The sequence below is a fragment of the Callospermophilus lateralis genome, chromosome 1, assembly GCF_048772815.1.
Source record: "Callospermophilus lateralis isolate mCalLat2 chromosome 1, mCalLat2.hap1, whole genome shotgun sequence".
Lineage (NCBI taxonomy): Eukaryota > Metazoa > Chordata > Mammalia > Rodentia > Sciuridae > Callospermophilus > Callospermophilus lateralis.
Genome location: NC_135305.1, coordinates 79,038,854 through 79,066,193, shown reverse-complemented (window position 1 = coordinate 79,066,193; position 27,340 = coordinate 79,038,854). Strand labels below are relative to the sequence as shown.

The window sequence follows — 27,340 nt, the reverse complement described above, 5'->3', positions numbered from 1 at the left end:
ATTTGGGCAACCACACTGTAGCTGCACTGGACACATACAGATTTTTTTCCTTGTCATTTTTCTACACAAAATAACTATGTTTTACTGGCATTTTACATTGTATCAGGTATTATAAGTGACCTAGAGATAATTTAAAGTATACAGGAAGATATGCATAGGTGGTATGCAAATATGAACACCATTTTAGAGTAGGGCCTTGAACATCTGCAGATTTGGGCATAGAGAGTGAGGGACGATAGCACTGTCGATTTTACTTACCCGAAGTTCTTGGATCCCATACCCTTCTGTCAGAGTGATCTGAAAGACCTCGAGGCTACAAATGTAAGCTGCCAGCCTGGACAGGCTCTGCTTGCCACTGCCCCCAACTCCAATTAAAAGGGCGTATCCCCGAGGGGTTCTCAGGATTCGGCTGATTCGACATCTGGAAAAAGAAAGAGCACCCATCCCAACATGAAATCTCAAAGACCCTGGGATAGGTCTGTTTTGCTTTTTTAAGATAAGTATTTAGAGACTAAATTTCAATTTTTATTGAAAACACTAGTCCCTTTCCATGTTTCCCCAACAAAAAAGGATGCTGCCTGCTCTGCCCTCCACCTGTTTGTCTAACCAGTGTTCCCAGGTTCGCAACATTTTGGACTCTTTTTCCTTTATCATTTGCCACTGTACTTGAAAACATATACAAGGCCTTGTGTCTAAATTTTGAAGTTTCTTGATTAGCAAGAATGATCCCAATTCCACATCAACATCCATGTACAAGAACATCAAGGGAGAATATCCTTGGAATATACAGGCCCGGAATCTTCCTGTATAGTTATGTCAGAGAGAATGAATTTGTTTAGGCCAACATACATTTCCACCTAATTCACCATATAAATTAAACACTTGCCTCTTTACATGACTCTTATTTCCTTCAATTAAAGCCTTCCCTGCATAGACCACTGTAGAATAATTTACTGAAACTATCCAGTATCAAAGCTTAAGTTTCCAGTAAGGCCAACTAATCCCTTGTTCTATAGCATCCAAGAGGTTTCATTCCAGAGTCTCATGCTGTTGACATCATTGCTACATCATTCAACTAGGAATTTTTAAAATTGGCTTTTACATGAGTGAAATGTAGGTTAAGTTGAAAAATAAGCCTTAGTTACATTATAATTAGAAAGACACATAGCACAATACACGTCTGCAGATGCACAAGTGCAGAAAACAGTATGCCATCATTTTGCTCTAGGTTCCTGTTTTGGAATGAACTTAAACTTAAACAGGCCCTGAAAGATCCTGAGGTTTTCTTTTCTTTTTAAAATAGTGCTTTTTGAAAAAATGAAGTTGGGGTCATTTATACTAAGATCAGTGCTGGTGAACATTTCCCCGAAACCTCTAATAACTGAAAAGACAGGTTATTTTTACAAACTCAGTTATCCCATTAAATTCTACCTTACATGACCACATGACAAAACAACCGTGGGAAAGCTATGACCCCAAGCTCCAAGCAAGGCTTGCATTTCACACTAAGGCTTGCCTCAAAATTTCTGCCTCATGAGATTCCTTAAATGGCAATTTCCCTTTCTACAATACCCAAGGACATGCTCTTAAATCATCTTCAACCTAAGTAAGTCGGCCTTGAGCTCATAATCCCCGATCAAAGGCATGGCTTTACCTGTTAGGCCACAGGGGAATCGCACACTGAAGGGCTACAGAGGAAAACGCTTCCCTAGTGTCGGTGGGAGGTTTGCTTCACCAGAGCCACAACAGAGTCAGTGTATCTTAACCAGCCGGGAACATTGTTGGAACAACCTACTGAATACCAAAGTCATAGACGCCAATTAAAACTACCCTGTCTGTATAAGCAGAGGATCCCTGCAAAGTGATCAGTAAAACCATCAGCGCTTTGTGTATTTATAACAAGAGATCCCAATAAGGGTTGCACACTTCATGAAGCACTGAATCTAAACATTTTAGAGAAATTCTAAAAACTAAATTCTCCACGTTTGTTTTTTCACTATTTGAATTCTCTTACTTCATTCGTCCCTCCTCCTTCCTGTTTCTAATGATACGTTTTTCTTCCTTTTTCCTCTTTGCCCACCGTCACTGATCAGAAATGCTGGTGGGGATGAGGGTGACTTGGACCAGGAGAGCAGGACTTGATGGAAAGATGCGATCGACTCTTCACCCAGTGGAGGCGAAGCGAACTCTTTAGACTTAGAGTCTGTTGTGTCATTCCCACGCTAAAATCCAACAGCAGCTTCTCCCTGCACTTAGAATGGCAGCAAAGTGCTTATCCTGGTTCCAGGAAACACCCTTCACCAGTCAGACCACACCCTGCTCTCCATCCTGGACATATATTGCTCACCCTATTTTCTCTCTCTGCTACACCCACCTTGAGACTTTTTTCTGTTTCTTGAACATTCTTGCCTCAGAGTTACATGCAATCTGCCCTCTGTCTGCAATGTTCTTCTTCTAGACATTACCAGAACCTTCTCTTATCTATTAGATTTCAGCTTAAAGATCAACTCCTTCCATGGACACCCAGGCCTTCTTTGGGAATCCAAATGCAGGTTGAGTGTCCCTTATCCAAAAATTTGAAATCTGAAATGCTCTATAATCCAACACTTTTTATGGAAAACTCCACATCTGATACCATGTGACAGGTTACAGTTAAGACACACACATACTACAAATGTTATATAATATTACCCTTAAGTTATGCACAGGAAATGTAAATAAATTTTATGATTCAACTTGGTTTTCACTCCTAAGACATCTTATTATTTATGTGAAAATACTCCAAAATCTGAACAAAAATTTCAAAATCTTCAACACTTCTGAACCCAAGCATTTCAGATAAGGGATCCTCAATCTGTAACTTATTTCTTAGAATCAGTCTATTTTATTTCTCAGCATGACCCATTGCTTTCTAATATCTTTTTCTGCTTATTTATTCATGTACTTAAAAATGTTGATTGTTGACACTAATAAATAAGCTCGATTCGAAAAGGGACTGGGCTCTGGTGCTCGCTGCTGTGTCCCCAGCCAGCACTGAGAACAATGACTGAGACAAGGGGTAGATCAGTTGTGCGCTCTATGAGGTACTCAGTTAGGAGGGAGCAAGAGCCTTGTCAGTTAAGCTCCACCCAAGGAAAGCTATCTTTAAATTTCTGCCAATAGAACATGCTCCATTGTATTTTCCTAATTTGCCCCCAAAGTACTAAAGAAACATGCTATTTCCTATTTGGCACTCAAGTGGACACTCCACAAAACCTGCTCAGTCCAGGAGAATCGGGTTGAGTCCTGTCTCTCCCACTTAAGAACTATGTGATTTTGAATGAGTCATTCATCTTCTTTCTTAATATGCTTATCTGACACAGCTACAGTGAAATAAAGTAAAAGTCTGCAAGTTTATAATGGTACAGAAAAAAGTAGTGTGCCTATATAAGACATTAAGATTATGACAAAATAGCAACATATTTGTTACATTCATGAAAATATGTCATGACCAGTCAACTCACACATGTTGCATAGCATCTTCAAATAAAACCAGGTGCATGGCGGCATTCAGCTCATTGTAGTTGTCTAATGTTTCCATGAGAATCATCTTGAGCACTTCCCAGTCCTTTACTGGCATGTAACATGGGTCTCTCCCACCATGAGCAAAATGGCAATAAACAAGGGGTTGTTGGAGCAGCACGTGACTGTTGACACCCTACAGGATGAGGAAAAGAAAACTATGGTGTTATCAACTATTGAGAAAGACTCCTCTGAGGCAGAGCGGCCTATCAAGGGAAAAGCCTGCAGATCCCTCCCAAGTCCAGACCCAGAATGTTTTGGAATTCCAGCACAAAGGGACCTGCAACTCACTCATGTACTTCTCTAAATTTGGCCTAAACACTAACTGGTACCACAGCAAGTAATGACCTCTGAAATTCATGTACTTACTTCAAAATATTTATAAGCAGTTTCCAGCAATTTTTTCTGAAACAAATCACAATCTTTTGTGTCTGTCAGTTTGTCTCCATAAACACGGGAAGATTCATGGAGCCACAGGTGCATTAAGTCATTTGGAACTTTTAAACACTCAGGAGAAGCAAACAAAATTCCCTATGAGGTGACAATGGAAACACACTTTTAATTCAGAAGATAATGATATTCTAATACATTAATTTTAATTATTTTTTTAACTGTATGCTAAACTTAGCAATTTCAAAGAAATACTGTTTACAGTGTGTAGGTAAAAGTATCTTTACCTTCTGATAATCAACATTAAAATACTGTATACCACTATACCACTAAATGTATTTCACATTGTCAGATGAGTGTGAGTTTTTGGGAGCCAGGGGCAGAATGTTATGGTTTGGGTGTGAGGTGTCCCCCAAAAGCTTGTGTGTGAGTCAATGCAAGAAAGTTCACAGAAGAAATGGTTGGGTTGTGAGAGCCTTAACCCAATCAGTGAATAAATCCCCTGATGGAATTAATTGAGTGCTAACTGAAGGCTAACAGGGTGTGGTGGGAGGGGGTAGGCATTGGGGGAGTGGCTTTGGGGTGTACATTTTGTGTCTGGCTGGTAGATGGATTCTCTCTGCTTCCTGACCATCAGGTGAGCTGCTTCCCTCTACCACACTCTTCTGCCATGATGTTCTGCCTCACCTTGAACCCTGAGGAATGGAGCTGGCCTTCTGTGGACTAAAACTTCTGAAACTGAGCCCTCAAATAAACTTTTCCTCCTCAAAAATTATTCTGGTCAGATATTTTAGTTACAGCAGCAAAAAAGCTGACTATATCAAGACCCATTTTTTAATAATACAACCCGTACTGTATTTCATCAGTTCATGAACTAAACACCACATCTGAGTACTTGTACTTATTAAGTCTCCCAGTGAATTGAGTTCACAGAACCAAAGGACAAACAACATGGAAATCACAGAAAGCAAATGATTTTTAAGTTTAAAAAAAAATGCTATCAGTCTTACCCCTTCACTTGACAAACAATGTAAGACCAAAGTGAACTGCTCAAATTCACACTTGTGGGCAGATCTGGGATTAGCACCAAAACACCATGACTCCTGTGCCCACTCCACCCTGCCATTCAGTATCCTGGTTCATACAGGCATCATGGAACATGTGCTTGCTCAGCACTTATAGAACACCAGGGAGCTGTAGAGAACGGAGCTTCAAAAGGCTAAAAAAGGGCTGGGGGTGTAGCTCAATGGTAGAGCGCTTGCCTAGCAAGTGTGAGGCATTGGGTTCAATCCTCAGCCCCACATATAAATAAATAAATAAAATAAAGGCATTTTGTCTATCTACAACTAAAAATTTTTTTAAAAAAAGTTACTTGGAGGCATCAGGTACCCCTGATGGGCTGATTGTGAAGGGTAAGCAGGCAGGAGCACATTCCACTTTACCTAGAGTCTCTCCTTTCCCTTTCTTAAGATTCAAACTGTTTTGTTTTTGTGTTTTCTTTTCACAGTGTCAGCAATCAAACACAGGGCCTACCTAACACATGCTAGGCAAGTACCCTACCACTGAGCTACATCCCCAGCAGCCCCCTCCAAATCTGCTTTCTTTGGGGTGGAGGGGTACCAGGGAAGCCACATCCCCAGCCCTATTTTGTATTTTATTTAGAGACAGGGTCTCACTGAGTTGCTTAGTGCCTCACTTTTGCTGAGGCTGGTTTTGAATTCGCCATCCTCCTGCCTCAGCCTCCCAAACTGCTGGGATGATAGGTGGGCACCACTATGCCCAGGTCCCAATCTGCTTTTTTAATTTTATTTTTAAAATTTTAGGTGTAGTTGGACATAATGCCTTTATTTTATTTACTTATTTTTATGTGGTGCTGAGGTTTGAACCCAGGGCCTCGCACATGCTAGGCGAGAGCTCTTCTGCTGAGCTACAAACTCCAGCCCCACAATCTGCTTTTAAAACAATATTTTATTAAGCATAGTCTTTCTGGCAGTTGCTATAAAACAGACATGAAAATAAACGGTCCATCTTATTAATAACTATTGTCTGATGCTGTGTTAGGGTTCTGAGGCAGTTTCGGAGTAATTTTGAAAAGAGTTATAAAGAAATCCTATGAAGATTTCCTGCTTCTCTCTCTCACAAAAGAACTTTACATTATAAATAACCTTTCAACTACATTTACTATACAGGGTAGATCATACTGGTTGGATCTGCCTCAATTCTGGATTTTCAACTCTCTTTTCAGTTCTTCCTTTGTAAACTCAATATATAAACACTGTCCTTTTATCAAATACTATCATTTGAATCTTAAGTGCACCCCCCCCACCTCGCAAGGTCTATGGACTAAAGGCTTAGTCCCCAGTATGGCGCTGCAGAGAGGCAGTAAAATCTTTAGGAGGTAGGGCCTAGTGGGAGGTCTTTAGGTCATTGGGACTGTGACCCTGAAAGTGATAAATAAGACCCTAGCCCCTTCTTCTCTTGTTTGCTTCCTGGTCACAAGGTGAGCAGTCTCATTCCACCATGCACTCCTGTCTTGATGTGCTGTCACATGCCCAAATCAATGGTGCCAAATGATCATGGATTGAAGCCTCTAACACTGTGAGTGAAAATACCTTTTCTCTTAATAAGTCAATTCTTTCAGGTATTTGTTATAGTAACGAAAAGCTGACTAACATACTAGGTAAGTAAACTGATTTTCAGTATCAAACCAAAATGCTCCATCAATTTAAAAATTATTTCTCTTAACATATGTTTAAAAATGAGAAGGACATCATGACTCTAAGTACATGTATAAAGACATGAATGGTGTGACTCTACTTTGTGTACAGCCAGATATGAAAAATTGTGCTATACATGTGTAATATTAATTGAAATGCATTCCACTGCCATATATAACAAATTAGAATACATTTTAAAAAATCACATATGAATGTTTTATGCCAAAATATGACCACTCACTCACTCAACTTAAGGAGTCAAATCTCTATCTCTGCTTCTATTGCTAAGTGGAACATAGTTGAATATCTTCCCAAATTTGGGAGATAAATAAGTCATGAGCAGAGTGATGTTAAAGAGATGCTAGGTGCTTGTCTCTTTGCCCTTCTATCTCCTCAACTACAGAAAGACACAGTATTCAAGTCACCATCTTGGAAGCATTCATTAATCAGACCCTTACCAGACACCCAACATGCTTGTACCTTGATTTTGGACTTCCAAGCCTCCAATACTGTGAAAAATAAATTTCTATTATGTATAAGTTACCTAGTATCAAGCACTTTGTTATAGCAGCACAAAAGACTAAGACGGTATGCAAACTGAGGGGAAACCACTGTTCTAAATGATAAAAAAGCAAATAATAAACCTTCTGTATTTACTTCACAGAGAAGCTTATGAGTATAAAATAAAAGAATGCACATACAATTATATAGCATAGCTTTAAAGTTAAGTTCCATAAATGAATGCATTAATATTCCTACAATTACTTCTCTACTTGGGAAGGATAATATGGAGCAGTCAGGGTACCTGGAAGATGTTTGATAGGTCTCTCAGATTAAAAATGTAGTGGAATTTTATAGCTGTGGGTAAAAAGGTTTGCGTCATAATCTGATGGAATGCTATTGTCGCCTGGATCAAAGAAGGGCCACTTCTGAAAACTGATGGGCCAAATTCTTGGTGCTGGAAATGGAAACTGAAGATTTGCCCATAGATGGTGTTTAAAGCATCCAAAGATGGAAAGTTGAATGCAAATACTGTGAAATGTCTCTGAAAAGAAAGAGCAAAGGTGAGTTGTACAAAATAGGGATTATAATTTGTACCATAAAATTGCAAAGTGGCTCAGGTTTTTCACTCTTCCCAGTATCCAGACCACTGTCATGTAACTTTCTTGGTGTCTTCCACTGACACTGGGTTTGATTGGCTGACTTGCTCAAGTCCACAGGATAAGATGGAAGTGACAATATGTCGTCACCATCAGAGGCCTGCATGTTTCTTCTTGATCTATTAAGTTTCTGACTTTCCATGAACTCTATAAACCTACCAAGGGATGAGACAAAAAAAAAAGTAGAACCTCGTGGTCCCAATTACTCAGCTGAAGCCACACTACAAGAGCTGACAGTCAACCCTTAGACAATTACAAGCAAGCTCAGCCAAGACTAGCAGAGGTACTTAGCTCACCCTGAGTGGATTCCAGGTGAATGAGTGACACCACTATATGTTATTGAGGCACATGTATTGGTGGTAGCTGTTATACCATTAAAAGACACATGCACACAGAAACCTTACGCAAATGTTTATACATTTATGCTTTATGCATCCTTGCCAAAACTTGAAAGCAACTGTATATAGTTTGGATATGAGGTATCCCCCTAAAGGTCCTGTGTACATGCAGAAATGTTCAGATGTGAAATGATTACATGATGAGAGCTGTAACCTCATCCATGGATTAATCCATTTGACAGATTCACAATCTGAATGGTAGGCAGGTGAGACATGGCTAGAAAAAGTAGGTCACTGGGGGCATGACTCGTGGGTTTATATTTTGTCCATTGTTTTTTGCTCTCTCTCTTTGCTTCCTAATTGCCACAAGCTGAGCCATTTTCTCGTGCCATGTCCTTCTGCCATGATATTCTGCCTCACCTAAGGCCCAGAGCAATGGAGTTGACTGACCATGGACTAAACCTCTGAAACTGTGAGCCGAAATAAACTTTCTCCTCTAAGTTGTTCTTGTCAGGTATTTTGGTCACAGCAACAAGAATCTGACAGAGCAACCTTCAATGGGTAAAGGAATAAACTGCATACATTCATGCAATGTGTACTAAACAGTGATTAAAAGAAATAATATTTCACATCATGTAAAGGCATGGACGAACCTAAAGAGCATATTGCTAAGTAAGAGAACAATATAAAGAGGCTACATACTATGTGAATCTAATTATATGATATTTTAGAAAAGGCAAAATTGTGGGACAGTACAAGATAAGTTTTTAAGAATATTCAGAGTATATAGGGAACTCCTAAGACATAGTAACGACAGAACACTTGACTCAAAAATAGGCAAAGTATTTTAATAGAAATTTCACCACAAATAGCCAATAACCACATGTTCAACATCACTAATCATTAAGGAAATACAAATTCATTCTCTAATCAGATGCCACCTCACCTACATTAGCATGGGCTACTATGAAAAAAAAAAAGGAAATGGAAAATAACAGGAGTTGGCAAGAATATGAAGAAATTGGAATGCTGTGCCTCACTGCTGGGAATGAAAAATGATTCAGCCACTGTGGAAAACTGAACAGCAAAAAGTTAAAAACAGAATTACCATATGACCTGGTAATTCTACTTCTGGGCATATGGTCAAATGAAGGGAAAGCAGGATGTTTGGGAGAACACACAGAATGTCCCATATAAAGAATGGGTCTAGCCATGTGCAGTGGTACACACCTGTAATCCCAGTGGCTCAGGAGGCTGAGGCAGGAAGATGGCAAGTTTAAAGCCAGCCTCAGCAAAAGTGAAGTGCTAAGCAACTCAGAGAGACCCTGTCTCTAAATGAAAAATACAAAATAGGGCTGGGGATGTGGTCAAGTGCCCCTAAATTCAATCCCCCGTATTGCACTCCCCCTAAAAAAAAAAAAAAAAGAATGGGCCTGATGTAAACTCTAGTTTTTAGTTAATGATAATGTATCAATATTCCTCATTAGTTGTAACTAATGCTACAGGTTGATACTAAGATAAAATGGAGTGTGTTGGTGGGGGAAGTTTATAGGAACACTGTACTTTCAGCTCATTTTGCTATAAATCTAAAACTGCTCTTAAAAAAGGAAATCTACTAATTAAGAAAAAGTTTATATGCTTATCCAAAAGTCCGGTAGGAATCTTACTTAGTATTCAAAAGTACCAAGCATCAAGAATTTGGACTCATAATTTTTGAGCATTGCATCTGGGGGATATTTGGTATTACACACCTTACCTGCAGCCTTGGATTGATGGTGAAGCTGCCCACGGTGGGATTCATGCAGGCAACATACTGGCAGTGGTGGATTTCTTTAAGCATCACCTTCTGTCTGTCATACCTGAAAGACAAAGTAGAACCTCAAATCCACATATTGGAGTCAGTCAGTGCTCTTTTTCTCTCCCCCTCCCTCCCTCCTCTCCTTCTCTCCTTCCCTCCTCCTTTTACTCTCTCCTCCTCTCTCTCTCTCACTCTCTTAGAGCTAGGGATTGAACCCAGGACCTCATGCACATTAGGCAAGCACTGTACCACTGAGCTACACCCTCAGTCCAAGCTTCTCTTTAAAAATTAATTCACTCTCAATTATTAAAGAGAACATAATCTCTTGACAGTCCCTATGTTTCTAGGCTACTTTTCAATCCAATCTTTCAAAGATACAAAGGGAAACCATTTCATCTAATATAAGGGATAGGGATACAGCCTAAATCTAAAAAGTATTGCAGGAAATGCTCCCCCAAAGAGAAAAACCTTGGGGACAATTTCATCTTAAAATGTCCATCCATAGGACTATGGTTGTGGCTCAGTGGTAGAGGGCTTGCCTAGCATGTGTGAGGCACTGGGTTCATTTCACAGTGCCACATATAAATAAATGAATAAAATAAAGGTCTGTCAAAATCTAAAAACAATATTTTAAAAACACGTTCATCCATAATAATTAGATTTAGGTAGACAATACAGATAATTGCTTACCAGTGTCCATAATCAATATGCTGTCTAATCAGAGCATGCGGCTGAACAGTGCCATATAAGTCCACTTCAGGCATGTTCATATCATCAAGGAAATAAACCAATTTTTTATTTCCTCCTGGACCATAGTTACGACCAGCTTTTTTCTCTAGAGGTTTCTCAAGAATTCCTGAAATAAACAGATAATTCTGTCTACCAATTACTGGCCAAATGTAAACTTTTTGCACTTCATTATCTTTTTCTTTTCTTATTCTCCCTTTTCTGTTGATTTATCTATCTCATGGTTTCAGGTATCACCTGTCGACTGTTTAATACCAGGGATGTGTCTTCAGCTACCTCCTCCTATGTCACACTATCCTGCTGATATCCTTTCTGTTGCCAAAGGTCACTCCGACTCTCCTTTTCTGGGGACCTCAACACACTCATGTTGTCTGTCACATTTGAGACCACCTCCCTGCTGACCTGAGACTTCTGTCCCCCGACATCTATTGCTGGTGCTGCTGTAGCCTGGTCTCCCAAGGACACTGTAGGAGAGGCTCAAGAAAGTCTCCCACACCTCTCCTCTCACACCACTGAAATGCAAAGTATGAGAGGACAGTAAACATGATCCATGTAGTTTAGAAAGTTATATTTTCCAGGTGCCTATGACTTGGTTTCAATGTGTCAGAGTCCTGGCTGTGGAAAATCCTGAATAGTGTGTGTCTCAGACACAGTATCTAATTCCATGTTTACTCTTCAAGCAGACTATTAAGGCCTTGGGGTCAAGGAATTGTTATATTCCCAGGATACCAACAAATATGTAATTTGTTAAATGATCACATTAATAAAAAAATGAAAAAAGAAGCGCACCTTTTCCAAGCAGCAGGCCCACATTTCCAAATGCTGAGTGGCCATCAATTCCTATGAGCCATTGGCACATGGATGTTCAAATAATTCCAAATTACTTTTCAAACTCCTTTTAACATCATCTCTTCTCCACTCAGAGCTACCTCTCTTTTGCCTTCTGGGCTTCTGATGAGGTTACTATTCTCTCAGTTGGCCAGCTGCAGAGCCTCATAGGACTCTTTCTCCTGGGCTCCTGTCTAAGCAACAGCCCATAAATGGTGCCTCCTGTTCCCAACCTGTCACCTCCCTTTCTACAACTCTGGCCCAAGATAGCATTACGTTCAGCTGGACACTCTCTGGAGGACTACTCTCCTCACCTCACAAACCTCTTCCTAACATGGCTCCCATCTGACATTTCTTTGCTTCTCCTGATGGCTTACCACTTCCTCCCACGTGAAACTCCATCCGCTTGGTTGCACCTCAGCCTTCTCTACAGTTATGGTGGTCAGCTAGCCCAGGTTGTCCAGGATTGGGCTATTCTAGTTTTAACATTAAAAGTCTCATCATCCAGAAAACCCACTGTTCACTCCATGTCAAAACCCCCACTCTGTACTCTAGGCTTTCCTCATCTTCTGCCTACTATGTTTCAGTCATCTTCCACATTCACTGAATTTATCTCACAATTTTCTCTTCCATGTCTTTACTTAAGTAGATCCTTCCAGATTTCTTCTTTGCCTGTGCATGACCTCAAACATTTGAAATCCTAACTCTCTTTCAAAGTACACTGCAACTAGAGCTCTTTCTACTCCTCGTGCTAATAGCCAATCTCTACTTCTCACTCACATCTGCACCCTCTTACGTAGCAGGAGAAGCACTCACTCTGCAGGACTGCAGACGACGTGTAGTAGTTGAACGGCACGCGGGATACTAGGAATTCCTCAGAGAGGCTCTCCAGTGTTCCACTCATAAAGACCGTTTTTCCCACTCCAGCATTTCCAACCAGCATGAGTGGTTTTCCTTTCTTCAGCAACAACTCAATGAAATATCTAAGACGGGTTGTCTCTGATGTGTGAACCAGAACTTTCTATGAAGGAGGGGGAGACACCAGAATGAGAGCAAGGTCAGACAGAGACAAGCATTTCAAAATTTTATATCTGACCTTACATAGTCACTTTAGAATTGAGATGCAAAGAATTGTTAGTTCAAGTTAACAGCCTGTGGGGAGAGATTTCATCCAATTTTCAGTTTTGAATTGCCAGCCTTCAGACATCTCAGCTGGAGAACAACTGGGCAGGACATCCAGGCGCCACAACATAAGCAAATGATATATATTTTTGAACCAAGTTTTACCCGATAAAGCTCTCTATCACATGATATCTACCTTCCCCCCAACCTCGTCTGAGGCAAAGAAGGAAATACAGTGAACATTCCAGAAACTGGCCACCACTCTTCAGAAACTGGCATTGCCTTGACCCAGTTAGATTAAATAGCACAATCCAGCCAAAGAGGGTCAGAGTGGAGAGAGAGTGGTTGCAGGCGGAAGAGGCTTTCAAGTGGAAGAGCCAGGAAGCTGAAGAACTTCTGAAACTTACTTTGTATTACCTTGTTAAAAGTTAAAGCTTGATCTTTTACATTTGAAAATTGGCTATTAATTTACACATATACCATATTGTTTCACGGGGAATTCAAAGTGGCTTGCAGGAATTCAACAAAAGGAAAACCACCAAGAAAAATTAGACTCAGGGAACATGGATTAACAAGCAAGATCAGGACAAAGGGGTAAGCAGATGTTGACTGCAGACAATGGAATTCTGTGCAGGGACTAAAAGCTGGCAGTTTGGCTGCATAGACTATTATGGTATGGATGTGAGTGTCCCCCAAAAGCTCATGTTAAGACAATGCAAGAGGGTTTAGAGGAGAAACGATCAGGTTATGAGAGCCTTAATCCAATCAGTGAACTAATCACCTGATGGAAGTAAATGAGTAGTAATTGAAGACATGTAGGGTGTAGCTGGAGGAGGTGGGGCATTGAGGGAGTGGCTTTGGGGTATATATTTGTATTTGGCAGGTGGAATCTCTATCTGCGTTCTGATCATCATGTGAGCTGCTTCCCTCCAACACACTTTTCCACCACAATATTAAGCCTCACCCTGAGCCCTCAGGAATGGAGTCTGCTGTCTATGGATTGAGACATCTGAGACCATGAGCCCCCAAGTAAACTTTTCCTCCTCTAAATTGTTTGTGTGAGGTTTTCAGTCACAACAGCAAAAAAGCTGACTAAAACAGAGACCAAAATAAAATGGAAAAACTACTAGCAGGATTTATACTGTTCACAAGAAATAGGTGTTAAGTATAACGCATACAGTTCGTCATTGGGTTCGAATACACTGAATAGCAACTGCATCATTCCAAATTGAATCATGACATGAACATTTACTCTAGAACTCTTTTTATCTCAGTGGTACATAGGGCCTACTGGAAGCTAGTCAGTTCTGTGCCACATTAAAAAGGTCTTTTTTTTTTTTTTTCCTTTTCTTTAGAGGCACAGTTTATATTTTTTTTCTCCTTTCTTGGTCTCAGTTATCATCATTTGCTTTCTACTTTGGCTATTGGCTCTTTTCTTCACATGTTAGTTCTAATAGTTAACACTTAGTAGAGCTCAAGGTATGTTAGATAGTTTACATGTATCTTGTCACATGATACAGGTACTAAGGGGAGGTTTTTGTTATTATTTCCACTTCAGAGATGATGAAGCTCAAGCTTAGAGAACATAAGTAACTGGTGATAGGGACTAGCCCAGCTGGCTAGGAAGTGGTACCTGGATTCTACCTGAGTCAGTCAGGGCCTACGCAACATCTTACCCTCTACATAGAATGCCCTTCAGAACATCAACTCTGGAGCAGAACTGTCTGGGTTCAAATCTGATCTGCTGTTACAGTGTGACCAACTCTTCTTAGTTTGCCCAGAATTTCCTACTTTAAAATTTCAAATCTAGCCTGGCGCAGTGGTGCATGCCTGTAATCCCAGTGTCTCCTTATCTATCCCACAAAGCTGAGGCAGAAGGATAACAAGTTCAAACCCAGCTTTAGCAACTTAGTGAGGCCCTAGGTAATCTAGTAAGACCCCATCTAAGAATAAAAAATAAAAAGGGGTTGGGGTTCAGTGGTTAAGTACCCCTGATTTAATCCCAGTACCAAAAATAAATAAATACATAAATAAAATTCAAATTTAGTGTTCTGAAACTCCCACAGTCTCAGGCAAACTAGGATCATTGGTTATTCTATATCCACTACCAGCATAGCTATGGACTGATTTCTTAATCTCTTCCTATTTTCCATATGTAAGAAAAGGGCTAGTAACAGTCCATATCTTAGGTTACTGTAAAGATTAGTTAATCTATTTAAAGCACTTACAAGAGGCCTGGTGGGGACTTATTATTACCGATTTCCATGGTTTTCTTCTTGGGTACCAGGGATTGAACTCAGAGGCACTCAACCACTGAGGCACATCCCTAGACCTATTTTGTATTTTATTTAGAGACAGGGTCTCACTGAGTTGCTTAGCGCCTCACTTTTGCTGAGGCTGGCTTTGAACTCACAGATCCTCCTGCCTTAGCCTCCTCAGCCACTGAGATTACAGGCACGCACCACTGTGCCAGGACTCCAGGTTTTCTTCTAACACATTAAGAGTCTGTTAACCCAATAAATACATTTGGTACAACTGTGTCCATAGTAAGACTGCTAGGTCCTCACAGCTCTCTGTTGAATAAATGATGCTAACTGATAAGGTGCACCAACTTCATGATACCAATTTTAAGGTCTTCAGTATTTTTGATTGATTCTATCATGTTCTCAATCTTCAATCAGCTAGATAATATTGCTGAGTAACTAAAATTCAGGTAGTTTGAAGATTTCAAAATACATAAAGTAGACTTAAGGAACATCATTAATTGCCTCCTACCTTTTCCCTCCTGGCAGAGTTCCCACTTTATCTAAGCCACCTCTTGCTTTCATCAATGGTCCCCAAAGGCCCATGTGCTGAAGGCCAGGTTACAGTGTGGCAGTACTGAACAGTGGTGGAATCTCAGAAGTAAGGCCTAGTGGGATGTCCTCAGGTCACTGGGGGCAGGCTCTTGAAGGTAATTTTGGGATCCCGGTCTCTCAGCTTAAAGGGGACAGAGACAGGACAAAATTGGGGAAGGTCATGGGACTTCTACAGGAAAAAGCCATCTGACTACAATCATGTGTTATCTTTTTAGAAAAGGGGAAAATGACCCCAAAGTTAATTAAGAGATTTAAAAGGGTAGCACTGCCACCTGGGCCCAAAAGGCACAGCCCTGGAGGATAAGGCTGTCTCCTCCTCAGTTTCAGAAGGTGGGCCCCTTCCCTTCTCTGGCTTCAGTGGGCCTAGAGGCTACAAACCAGGGCCTCGGGAAGGACTATTGGATAGGGCTATGGGGGTGGGGCTGGAACGTTGGGCTGAGCTCAGGGACAACACTACCCCGATAATGGGCCCAAAAGGTAGGGCTAACTTCTCAGTGGGTCTTGAGCCAAAGAGGATTATTCTCAGTTGTAACAATCTAACTGAAGTTTCTCTACTAGGTTTTAAACATTTTGTGAAACTATAACTCCTGTCTACCTTCTGATTTTTTTCCTTTGGAACAAAAATGTCTATCCTTTGCCTGCCCACTGTTGTATTTTGTAAGCAGATAACTTCTCCAATTTCACAGGCTAAGGTTTGAGACTTACAGTTAAGGCTGGAAGGGAGAAAGTCTTTGGGGCATTTAGGATGGGTGAATATATTTTGCACATTAGAAGAATATGAATTTTGAAGACTCAAAGGACAAAGCTTTGTCTTCCTAAAATTTACATGTTGAAGGCTTAACTCCCAATACCTGAGAATGTGACTTATTAGGAGACAGGAGCCTTGGAAGAGGCAACTAACTTAAAATGAGGCCACAGGGTAAACCCTAACGCAATGTGACTGAAGTGCTAATGTGGAGGAAATATGGACATGGGGGAGAGGAGGCAGTGTGCAAAGATGTGTACCCAGAGAAAAGACCATGTGTGGACATGCAAGTGCAGGAGAGAAAAAACGAAACCTCCATCAAGATCATTTGGACTTTTAGCCTCCAGAATGGTGAGAAAATAAATTTTCATCATTTAAGCTGCTCAGCGTGTAATGTTGTTATGGCAATTCTAGTGAACTAACCTAAGGAGGCTCCTAACACAATGACACAGTGGTGCAAACTGATAGATTTGAAAACACACACACACACACACACACACACACACACACGGAAAAGGTCAGTTGAGGACTGGTGTTGAGCTACCATAGCCAGGGAACACCAAGACTGCTGGCAAACATCCATAGCCCAAAGAAGGGCCTCACAGCTCCCAGATAGAACCACCCCACTAACACTTTGAACCCGAATCTCCAGCCTCCAGAGCTGAGCCAAGGGTTCCTGGGGTCCCATTTAGTTTGTAGTACTAGTCCCAGCTCCAGCAAACAAACACTTTGGATTTTCTGTGATGTGACCCTTGGTGCTTTCTAATACAAACTGTATTCTATACCTACGGTGTTGCTTGAAATGATAAAACTCCAAGATGAATCAGAATGACATGATTTTGAGAAAAAAATTTTAAAAAATGGGAAAAACAACCCCATGAAAGTAGAATAAGAAGAGGGTCAAAGAATAACTCCATCTCAGAGAAAGAAGAAAACAAGATTCATTTGGATTTGTCAGCTGTCTTGGGAATCTAAAACAACCACATTAAGATTAAATGTATTTATTTTATGGCTCACAGGGGGAAGTAAAAGATGAAAGCTGTATGTGAAAAGTGCTAAGAGATTAATACAAGGTCAGATATAAAAACCAGAGAATTAACAGAACAAGGACTCCAATTTTTTTACAAAACTCTTGAAGTCTCTAGGAAAACTAAAAAAGCTGCTAACAGAATTAAGTTGAAATAAACTGGGAGAAAAAGGATGTTGCAGAAATAAAAGCCTCTCTCACTAATCATTCCTGTACTTAAGATTCTTCTGAGAAAAATGTTATATGCTGAGCATATCAACACAATAATAATTTATCCATGTGGCAAGAAAGTAAGTCTGTTTTACAAAAGGGCTCAAATACTGCTGTAGCACATACCCACCTGCAGAGGTACATCTGGATCCATGATAAACTGGGGGATTTTGTCAGCCCAAGGCAAAAATTTCTTAGTTTTGTGGTCCAGATAATAATCAAAGATTGTCTCCTGGGATGGAAACTTCACTGCTTTCATCTCTTTGTGCCACCACCGGCTGAAGTTGGCTGGATAGTCAGAAAGCTAAGCAGAGCAAGAGAAATCTTTATTGCAGCTTTGAAGGTAATTTTGAAAATACCAAAGCCCCCCCCCCGCCCCCCAAGCCTCCTCAATACAGGGTTTGCTGTACACAGAAGAATAATCACAAAGGAAACTTCTGGAATGGAATCGAGAAACTCACCAAGTTTAATAAATAACTAGACATTAGTCATGATGAGTGCTACTGCCACAGAGGTAGAAAGCTGTAATTGCCACATATCCATGAGGTATAAACACAGTGGAATAGTTATTAACTTAGAAAGCAAGATAGTTAGGTGGACCTCAGTTATTCAATGAATTACTGTGCAAATTACTATGCCAGGTACCACAGGACAGTGGTTATGAAGTGCTGGTATTGATTTATACCCATGTTCATACCAATTGATGGGAAAATGAGATGAATAAGAAAAAAGGAGTACTTTTAAAAATTGGTAAGATTGATTAAAATACTATCCTTTATTCTGAGTTTATAGACTCCTTAGTCCTTTTGTTGTTAAAATCTCTCTTTTTTTTAAACAAAACAATGGCACCACTAAATAGTAATTTTATATATGCCTTTACTTAAAAAGTAAATGGATATATAAATTAAAACAAAAAGTAAATGGCTAGCAATCCTGTGTCATTCCAACAAAACAATATTGAAACTTTGTTGATCTTTGAAATTCTGTACCTGAGAACCTCTGCAGAAGGAGAGAGAAATGGAGGAAGGCAGGGCTTGTTTAAAGTAAGGCCCAGGGTAAGAGGTCTGGCTGAAATCCTGAGACCAGTTCCCAACTTCCAGGCAGTTTTCTTGACTAAAACATACTTATTTTTATACAATAATAGGTAAAATAGATTTTTGTTGCTAGATGAGGATTTAGACAATAAAGGAAAGGAAATGACACCTGTGTGCCAATAACAGTCAAAACTCTTGTAAATCCAGAGGGTGACCTGGCCAAGCAACCTAGTCCATAAGATGGACTGACCTAGTGAATTTTGGTAAAATCCAAAAGCATTATCTAAGTCCACTGCTTTAGCAATCTTATCTAAGACCTCAACTCTCAGAAAAAATTCTTAAATTTGCTTTTGCTTTGATGACTCTATGTCCTGGAACTATGGCCCACTCTTAGAGTTTTTACAGGGAGGGCCTCTCCTACCACCTTCTAAACCTGCCCAACTCATTCTCCAACCCTCTGCCATTGACAAGTTAATGAGTTTAGACTCACATTATTTTCAGATGGTAGCATGAGATATTTCATCACCCTAAAAAAAATTGGTCTTACACCAAAGCAAACTAATTTGATCTTAATTCATGGACTATCACTTGCCTGGCACCCTTTTCTGGAGGAAGAAATTTGCTTCACCTAACAATTTCATCATCAAAATTATTTCGGTGAAAAATTTTTATCCATTCATTCATTTTATCAATTCATTCATAAACTAAAACACTTTATTTTTCTATAGTGGGGAAGAAAACAATTATGAACTCCATGATCAGAATTTACTGGGAAGACATGGAGGTGCATAGATGGAAGCAGAGGCTAAGCCAATGAATTCAGGAGAAAGCAGGTACCATGACCCTTCTACAAGAAGCATTGGCCACTATGAGCTAGGAAGCACTTGGAGATTACAGAAGGAAATTTGACTTCTGACAAGGGCTGTTATAAGATCCACACAGGCAAATGAATACCAAGTTTATTTATAAGTTATGGTAACTAAGTGACAAGAAGCAGAACTGACCCAGAGATTACATCAGCCCTTTATTTTAGCACCTACAGCAAGTAAACCAACAGAAATGTGGGTCACTGTTGGTGTGATGCCTTCCAATATAATTTCCCTGTTCACATTTGGAAAGACTTGGGATGCCTGAAAACCGTGTGCCCTCTGTTTTTTACATGAAGATTCAGGGTTATGCATGGAAGCACAATGACCATGATATGTTCTGAGGTACCCTGGAAGATGTGGCGATTGGGGAAAGCAAACTTTGATGGAAATGCTGCTGCTACCATTTCCCATCAGTGGTACATTGAGCAAGGTACTTCACCCCCTGAGCTGAACTTGATCTGCACAATGAGGATACTTTGAAGACTTACATAAAGATGACATGAGAGAAATTCACACGGAGATGGATAGTAGAGATGAGACCTGCCTGTTTCTTTCACTTTCGTAAATTAGGCTATTTGTGTATATGGGGTGTATGTGTTTATGCAAAATTTTACTTTAAGTGTTTCCCACTGGAACTCAGAAGCCAAGAAAAAAAATTAAAAAAAAAAAGGGGTGCAGGCAGGATAGATTCACTTGAAGCTGAAGGAAAGACCAATGAAAAGAAACTGGTGCAAGGTTGACAATGGTTCAGAGATGATTATCCTGGGAAAGATCCTCTGTGGGAGCAACTAGAAACAGGGAGCCCTATCTGAAGGTTACTCTATGCCATGCACTGAGTCACCACCACCACTGCTGCTGCCCCACCCTGCCAACTCAGATGCAGAAGCCCAACTGCCCAAACAATGGTATTAGGAGATGGAGCCTCTGGAAGATGATTAAATTTAGATGAGGTCATGATGGGATAAGTATCTTGTAAGAAGAGCCAGCAGAAATTGCCGCCTCTGTCACATGAGGACACAGAGAAGAGGCCAGAAAGATAGTCCTCAATAGAACCTAATCACGCTGGCACCGTGATCTTGGAATTCCAGCCTCCAGCATGGTGAGAAATCAATTTGTTGTTTTGGCCACACTAAGGTATTTGTTATGGCAGCCTGAGGTAAGCTACTGTGAGAACTTGGGGCAATCTAAAGATGACTGTCTCCTGCATTTTTGTTATACAAATGACAGTGAAGGGACAGATTCAGCAGCTATTTTGTAAGTGAAACTGAAAGATTCTGAGATCACGGGATGTGGAAAAAATGAACGGTGATTTTCCCACATTTTTAACTAGAGCAACTCAAAGGAATGTATCACTAAGGTGAAAAGAGATTGAGGAGAAGGGGCAGATTTGGGTGTAGGCTAAGGAAGAGGTGTGTGACAGGCACAGAGTGTGGCTAGTCTGTGGATCAGCAAGCAGCTGTGATGCTCTGGAGGCAGGTGAACACACAGCCTCAAGCTCAGAGGGGTGAGCTGGGCTGAAGGATGTGGACTTGCAGTGTCAGCTGAGGTGATAACTGCCTGCCTGCCTGGGATTGCCTCCAGAATGCACAGACTCAGGAGAAGGCAAGCAGCGAAGAGTTACCACAGCATTACAAAACAATAGGAACCACATATCAACCCCCACACCCTGCCAGTAAAACTGGGCCTATAAACCATTTCTCAACATACCTGATCTCGAAGCAGGGTGCCTCCAAAAGCCCAGATACAAGCAAAGACAAAATAGACTTCATAAACTTCTTTTGGGCTATCCAAAGGTACATTTTCAGGAGTCAACAAACACTCCAAAAGAGTACAAATGGTCTAAAGAAAAAAAAAAAACAACCATTCATTTGGGGCAAAGAGTTTTTTTAATGGGTTCAAAAGACTTTTTAATCACAACTCCACTTTATCCTTAGGAGATTATATAATTTTTCAGAACTCTGGGAGAAAGAAAAATTATTGCCTTGGGCATCTAAGTCAATCCCCCAATTTTTAAAATCACTTTTAGTCAATTTAATACTCTAAGTAAAAAGAAATTATTCAAATTTAAAATTAATTTAAAATTAATAATCACTGGATAAACCAGGAAAATATATGAACTAGGAGAAAAATAATAATGAATATTTGTCTATTTTCATTCTTTATAAAGAAGGATTCATAGTAACATGGTATTCTATAATTTGCTTTCTCACTTAAAACTATATTGAAGCTAGGCACGGTGGTGCACACCTGTAATCCCAGCGGCTCCAGAGGCTAAAGCAGGAGAATCACAAGTTCAAAGCCAGCCTCAGCAAAAGCAAGGTGCTGAACAACTAAGTGAGACCCTATCTCTAAATAAAATACAAAATAGGGCTGGGAATGTGGCTCAGTGCTCGAGTGCCCCCAAGTTCAATCCTGGTGCCTATATATATATATATTTATAGAAGACATCTTTCCTCATAGGTAAGTGATGATCTATAATATAGTTGGGGATGAATCTTTAAGATTCCAGTAGACAGGCAGGCATTGCTAAACCTATCCTCCTGGGGACCCTAGGAAACCCACTTTTCTCTGGCTTTGGCAGCCATTTTTTCCACCTGGTGTCATAAATTTAGAAAGCTGGACTGGCAGTCTTGCCAGTGGCATTTTTTGGACAGCAGACTACATTTAACCTTGGAAGAAATGCTGTTCAGGAACTTGTTCTTCAAACCCTGCAGGTGAAGCATGTTCAGAGCAATCCCTTCAATACTGCAGCAAAAAGCTTTACCATATGATATATAACTAGAGGTAAACAAATTTAGAGCTAGTTTCCTAAAACACAAAATGGTTCTCTTTAATTAGCATTGTTACAGACCCTAAAAATGAAAGAAACTCTTGTCCCAGTTTTTGGAAGCAACAACAGAATTTGATCACTATCACAAACCTACACAGTAATGCAAGCTCAGCATTGTTTTTTTTTTTTTTTTTTTTTTGCACCAGGGATCAAACCTGGGCATGCTTAACCATTGAGACACATCTGCAGTCCCTTTTATTTTGAGATAGGTCCTTAGTAAGTTGTTGAGACAGGTCCTTAGTAAGTTGCTAAGGCTGGTCTTGAACTTGCGATCCTCTTGATTCAGCCTCCCAAGTCTTTGGGATTACAGGCATGTGTCATCATACCTGGCTGAATCTTTCTTTTCTAGCCATGAAAGATGGGGAAATGTTTGTTTTGTTTTGTTTTTTAAATAATTGAGAACTGTTATATTGTTAAATCTTCTTGCTTGATTTCTGTTTTACATTGTCCATGTTTACCAATTTGAAACAATCTTTTAATAGAACTCATCAATTTGTTATCAGGAAAAACCTCAGGGTTTTGCTCCAAGTAGAAATCACATTGTCTTAAGAAATAGTTAAACAGACCGAATGGTCTCAATGTGATGTTATTAGGTGAACACTCTAATAAGTCATATAATTATTCTGTTTTCTCCCATAGAATTTGAAAAACACTTTGAGCTCTGCATCAGCAGTTAACAAAATCACACGTTAATCCTCATTTTCAAAGAGTTAATATACTTTAACAATTTTTTTTTAAAGAACTATCCTATACTGGAATTTCTTAAAGATAGCCATTTTAAGTCACTCTCTTGTACCCTTTGGTCTCGAATTCTTGTAAGTAACTAGAGAAAACTATTCTATAAGACAGCAGCTTACAAGGAGCTAGGGGTAAATGCTATTTCTGTATACTACAAAAGGAAGAAGTGAGAGCAAAAGTCACATTAATTCCTACTGACCTATTTTCACACTACTCTTGAATGAAAAAGTTCACACCAGAGAATCGCACAAATACACAAGTCAACTTGAGAAAGAACACGATCGTGGTTCTGCAAGGATTACACCAGAGGAAGTCTAATTAGGCTAACCACATAATTAATTCATTATGAATAAATTCAGACCTGCTTTCAGAAATAAATTATACCTCAGATAATTACTGTTGAATACTATCGTTTACTTAATTGGTGTGTGAATTATCCAAAAACCTGAACTTTCCCTTCTTATTATGCCTGCCACTATTTCTAATTTAGCTTCAAACAAAATTTGGTAACAGTAACTTCGTGGTAACAAAGTAGTTAGAAACCAATTTTGTTCCTGCAGGAAAGGAAAAAAAAAAAAAAAAGGTTTCAATTGTGACCCTTTTGTGAAGTTGGATATTTCCAAGGGCTGGGGACAGCTTTTCTTCATGCTGAGATTATGATAGCAATCTTCATTTCTGTGCACCGTAAATTATTTCCTTTTGCTTCCATGACAACAAATCATACATACCCTTCACTCTTACCAGCTGACTTACAAGGAGGATCAGAAAATTATCCCAGGAATATTACAAACTCTTCATGCAGATTAACATGTTATCAGGAATATTCTGGGGCGGGGGAAGTCTGTGAGAAAGAATTAGGAGGCCCTCCTTTACTCACTGTTGGACATCTTTAATTGCACAGATTCATTTTATTCAAAATATATACTGAGGCTGGCCCCAGAGGTGTGCACCTGTATTTTCAGCAACTCTGGAGACTGAGGCAGGAGGATCACAAGTTTGAGGCCAACCTTAGCAACTTAGCAAGACTCTGTCTCAAAGTAAAAAATATAAAGGGTTATGGATGTAACTGAGAGGCAGAGATCCCCTGGGTTCAATCTGCAGCACTAAACAAAACGAACAATCCCAAACAACCTTCTCTGGGAAAGTTACATAAGAGTAGAAAACTAAAACTGCTTGTTCTTCTAATTCTGTTCCAGGAATATGATGACTCCATTAATACATTCAGCACCTGCTACATGCGAGGAACTATGTACATCTCTGGGCATAGGAAAATGAATATGGCTTCAGCCCTTTGGTTCACAATCTTGAGAAACTGACCACAAACCCAAATGACAACATAGTGCAACAGCGTGTGATAGGGGTTTGCAAAAAGTTCCAGGGAAACCTGGGTCTGAGGTAGGAGCATCCTAACAATCCCAGAAATCTTTCCACTTTCCTATGCAAGGAAAAACATGCGCTGTCTTGATCAAGCTCCATCAGGATTCTGGATGTCAGATAGTGTAACTGAGGACAAACCTGCACCAGGCTATTCTCTGGAATTGAGGTGATGGTTTTAAAGCTTGTTCTCAACTTATCCAAGCATGCCGGAACATATTTATCAAAAAGAATAGTTAAATTGGCCTTTTCTGATTGATGCTGCCTTCTGTCTATCCAACTGGCCACATACCTGAAAAGAAACACAGAAAAGCTTTTACTGAACACCAGGCTTGAAAAGCAGAATTTCACCACGTGCAGAGCTCCCCTTAACACAGCTTGCTGCAATACTTCAGGAATCCCTTTAGTGGGGTCATTCTGTTTCTCAAAGCAGAAATATTTTTAAATGGCCCTTTAAAAACTTGCTTTAATGGCCATTTATAACTTAATGAAAAGAATGCAGAAGAAATTTCTAATAGCACTTAGAAGCCAAACACAACAGAGGGCAAAGGCGACCATTATACAGCATTTAGAAAGAAGTGCAGTCTGTCATTCCCTCAGGGACAAACTGTTTTCACGGAGGAGGCCTTATTTATGACAATAGCCAGGCATTTTTCTTGATTAATTTGGCATCAATTATTTAATAATGAGAAATCAATTATAAAAGAGGTAAAAATTCCATAGGGGCAATTTCAAATGTCCTCCTTTTCCCCTGGACTCAACATTTCTGACAACCAAAAGCTGATAATGTGTTTCCAATCACAGGCTCTGAAGTAGGATCTCATGCTTTTATAAATTTATACACATATGTGTATATATCAATCTTAAGCTTATAAAATTTTAATTTTGATACATTAAATACATCTAACATATTATTAATCTATGTATTAATACAGCAAACATGACTTAGTACCATCCAGAGTAGTCTCTGGGGGTAAACTAAGAGTTGCTAAATGAAAAATAATCACTGAGGAAGTCCTGATCCAGGAGGAAGCAGAGCTAATGAATACACTCTGCAGCTGGGAGGGCAGTGTGGCCACAGGGCCAATGTAGCTGCACTTTGCTTTAAGCAAATCAGATTTCACATTTTGAATACTGTACAAAAAGCTCACTTTGCTTTCCACAACACTTCATGGTAGGGTTTATTAAATAGTCAACTATCTTACACCATGGTTAGACTTACAAAATGTCATCTGTCAAAACTTTTGCAGGTCCAAGAGGAATGGTTCTCATGGAAGTCTGGTTAGGAGAGTGATTTGATAAAGTTTATCTCAATGCTAGTTACAGTGGGTACCACAGAACAATGCAAAGCAGGTTTTTATTGCCCATCAGCTGCCAGAATAGAATCTTGGTATCCAGAGTTTATCATGGGAACAGGGGAAGAGGACTGTGCAAGGAGACAAAACTCTATAAAATTCAGACTGCCTGAATCGTCATCTTAGTGCCATCATTTTTTAACTGTGCTGAGACAATAATAATAAAGACTATCTTCTGAGAATTGAACAAATATAAATGTGCAAAGTGCTTAGATTACTACCTGACACATAACAATTCTCAGTTAAGGTTACTAATTAGCAGCTGGGTTCAGATCTTGCCTCTTCATACCTGTGCATGGTGAGTGAAGCAGTGTCTGGTAGGGTACAGGAACTGGCAGATGTGATTGGTATAAAAAAATATGTCCCATCTCCCCCCAAATCTCTTCCAAGTGTGTGAGGGAGCAGAGGCCATTGTAAGAATAACTAGGAGTAGTAGCCTCAAAAATAGCCCCAAAGTTTCTGCATTTAGGGATAGGTAATTACTATTCATTGAGCCACAGTGGTAGTATCCAAAGTCCCAAAGGAAATTGACCAGACCCATAAGCAAATGATGATCTTGTATAAATGACCTCCACAAGTGGCATGAAGGAAGCAAGCTCTACCAAACCAGGAGACCTGGTAAGAAGAGATTCTGATCCCCACAAGAAGGACAATAAGTGACCTCTCTTAGGGGTCAAATATGCCACAGTGCATGACATGTCAAAATTTTCAATAAGTATAAACAGTTTAATATTTCATAGAGAGATTCTTGCTAAAATTTCAGAGTTAGGAATAAAAGTAGATATTTAAAGGATAGAAAATTTATAAGGAAAGACCATTATCTTCAGCAATGGCAAAACTGAAGACATAGACCTGTATTTGTTTCCAATTCTTTCCATTTCACAAAAAATTTCTTTTAATTTATAAAAGATGCTATAGATCATGATCAGCTGAAATGTACCACTATCATAGAATGTAAAATTGAAAATGATATCCTAAAATTGCATTTTTATCCCTTGCATACCTAAGAGATTGCCCACACTGGAGCCGTGGCCTCAGGAAATCCCTGCCTAGTGATGCCCCTTCATGCATCATCTTAATGCCAATTTCTAGGTCACTAACAGAGTCTTTGACTTTGAAGGATTTATGAATGAGGTCCACACTGTCAGCTGTACTGTTTTTCCCTCCTCCAGAAAAGCTCTAGGTTTATTACATGAAGTCTAAATCCCTCAGGTTTGGAAATCAGCTACTAGAATCTCCAGGCCTCTAAAAACTTTTAAAATGATTACTCAACAGTCTGGAGCTGGATCCTGTCAATCAGGTTAGCAAAGAGTCATCAGACTAAGAGTCTTCTCTGAGGGCTGGGAATGTGGCTCAGTGATTGAGTGCCCCTGAATTCAATTCCTGGTACCAAAAAAAAAAAAAAAAAGAGACTGCTCTGCATGGCAAGCTTCAGGTTTGCATTTCACGGTGGCCTGGAAGAGTGGTCCAAGTCAGCAGGGCATGCTGATTCACAGTGTATGCCCTTTATTTCTGAATCTGTGTACTAACAAGTATATATATTCTTCAAATACGAGAGAATGCAATCGCAGGTGTAGAAGACAATGATGTCATCTAATGATGTCATCTGATGCAAGGGAGAGAATTAGTCATACAAAGC

At 39.8% G+C, this 27,340-nt stretch overlaps 1 protein-coding gene across 1 annotated transcript in view; it reads right to left on the bottom strand.

Annotated features, from left to right (window-relative positions):
* The window catches only part of Dnah11 (dynein axonemal heavy chain 11), a 302,098-nt gene that overhangs the window by 130,431 nt on the left and 144,327 nt on the right, over window positions 1-27,340 (bottom strand). Inside the window, exons 43-52 of the mRNA XM_076853784.2 lie at window positions 24,488-24,638; window positions 21,112-21,243; window positions 17,628-17,805; window positions 12,356-12,556; window positions 10,655-10,820; window positions 9,923-10,025; window positions 7,474-7,713; window positions 3,931-4,092; window positions 3,504-3,697; window positions 259-421 (exon numbers count right to left, since the gene is read on the bottom strand). Coding sequence (XP_076709899.2) covers window positions 259-421; window positions 3,504-3,697; window positions 3,931-4,092; window positions 7,474-7,713; window positions 9,923-10,025; window positions 10,655-10,820; window positions 12,356-12,556; window positions 17,628-17,805; window positions 21,112-21,243; window positions 24,488-24,638 — 1,690 coding nt within the window. The remainder of the gene's footprint in view (window positions 1-258; window positions 422-3,503; window positions 3,698-3,930; window positions 4,093-7,473; window positions 7,714-9,922; window positions 10,026-10,654; window positions 10,821-12,355; window positions 12,557-17,627; window positions 17,806-21,111; window positions 21,244-24,487; window positions 24,639-27,340) is intronic.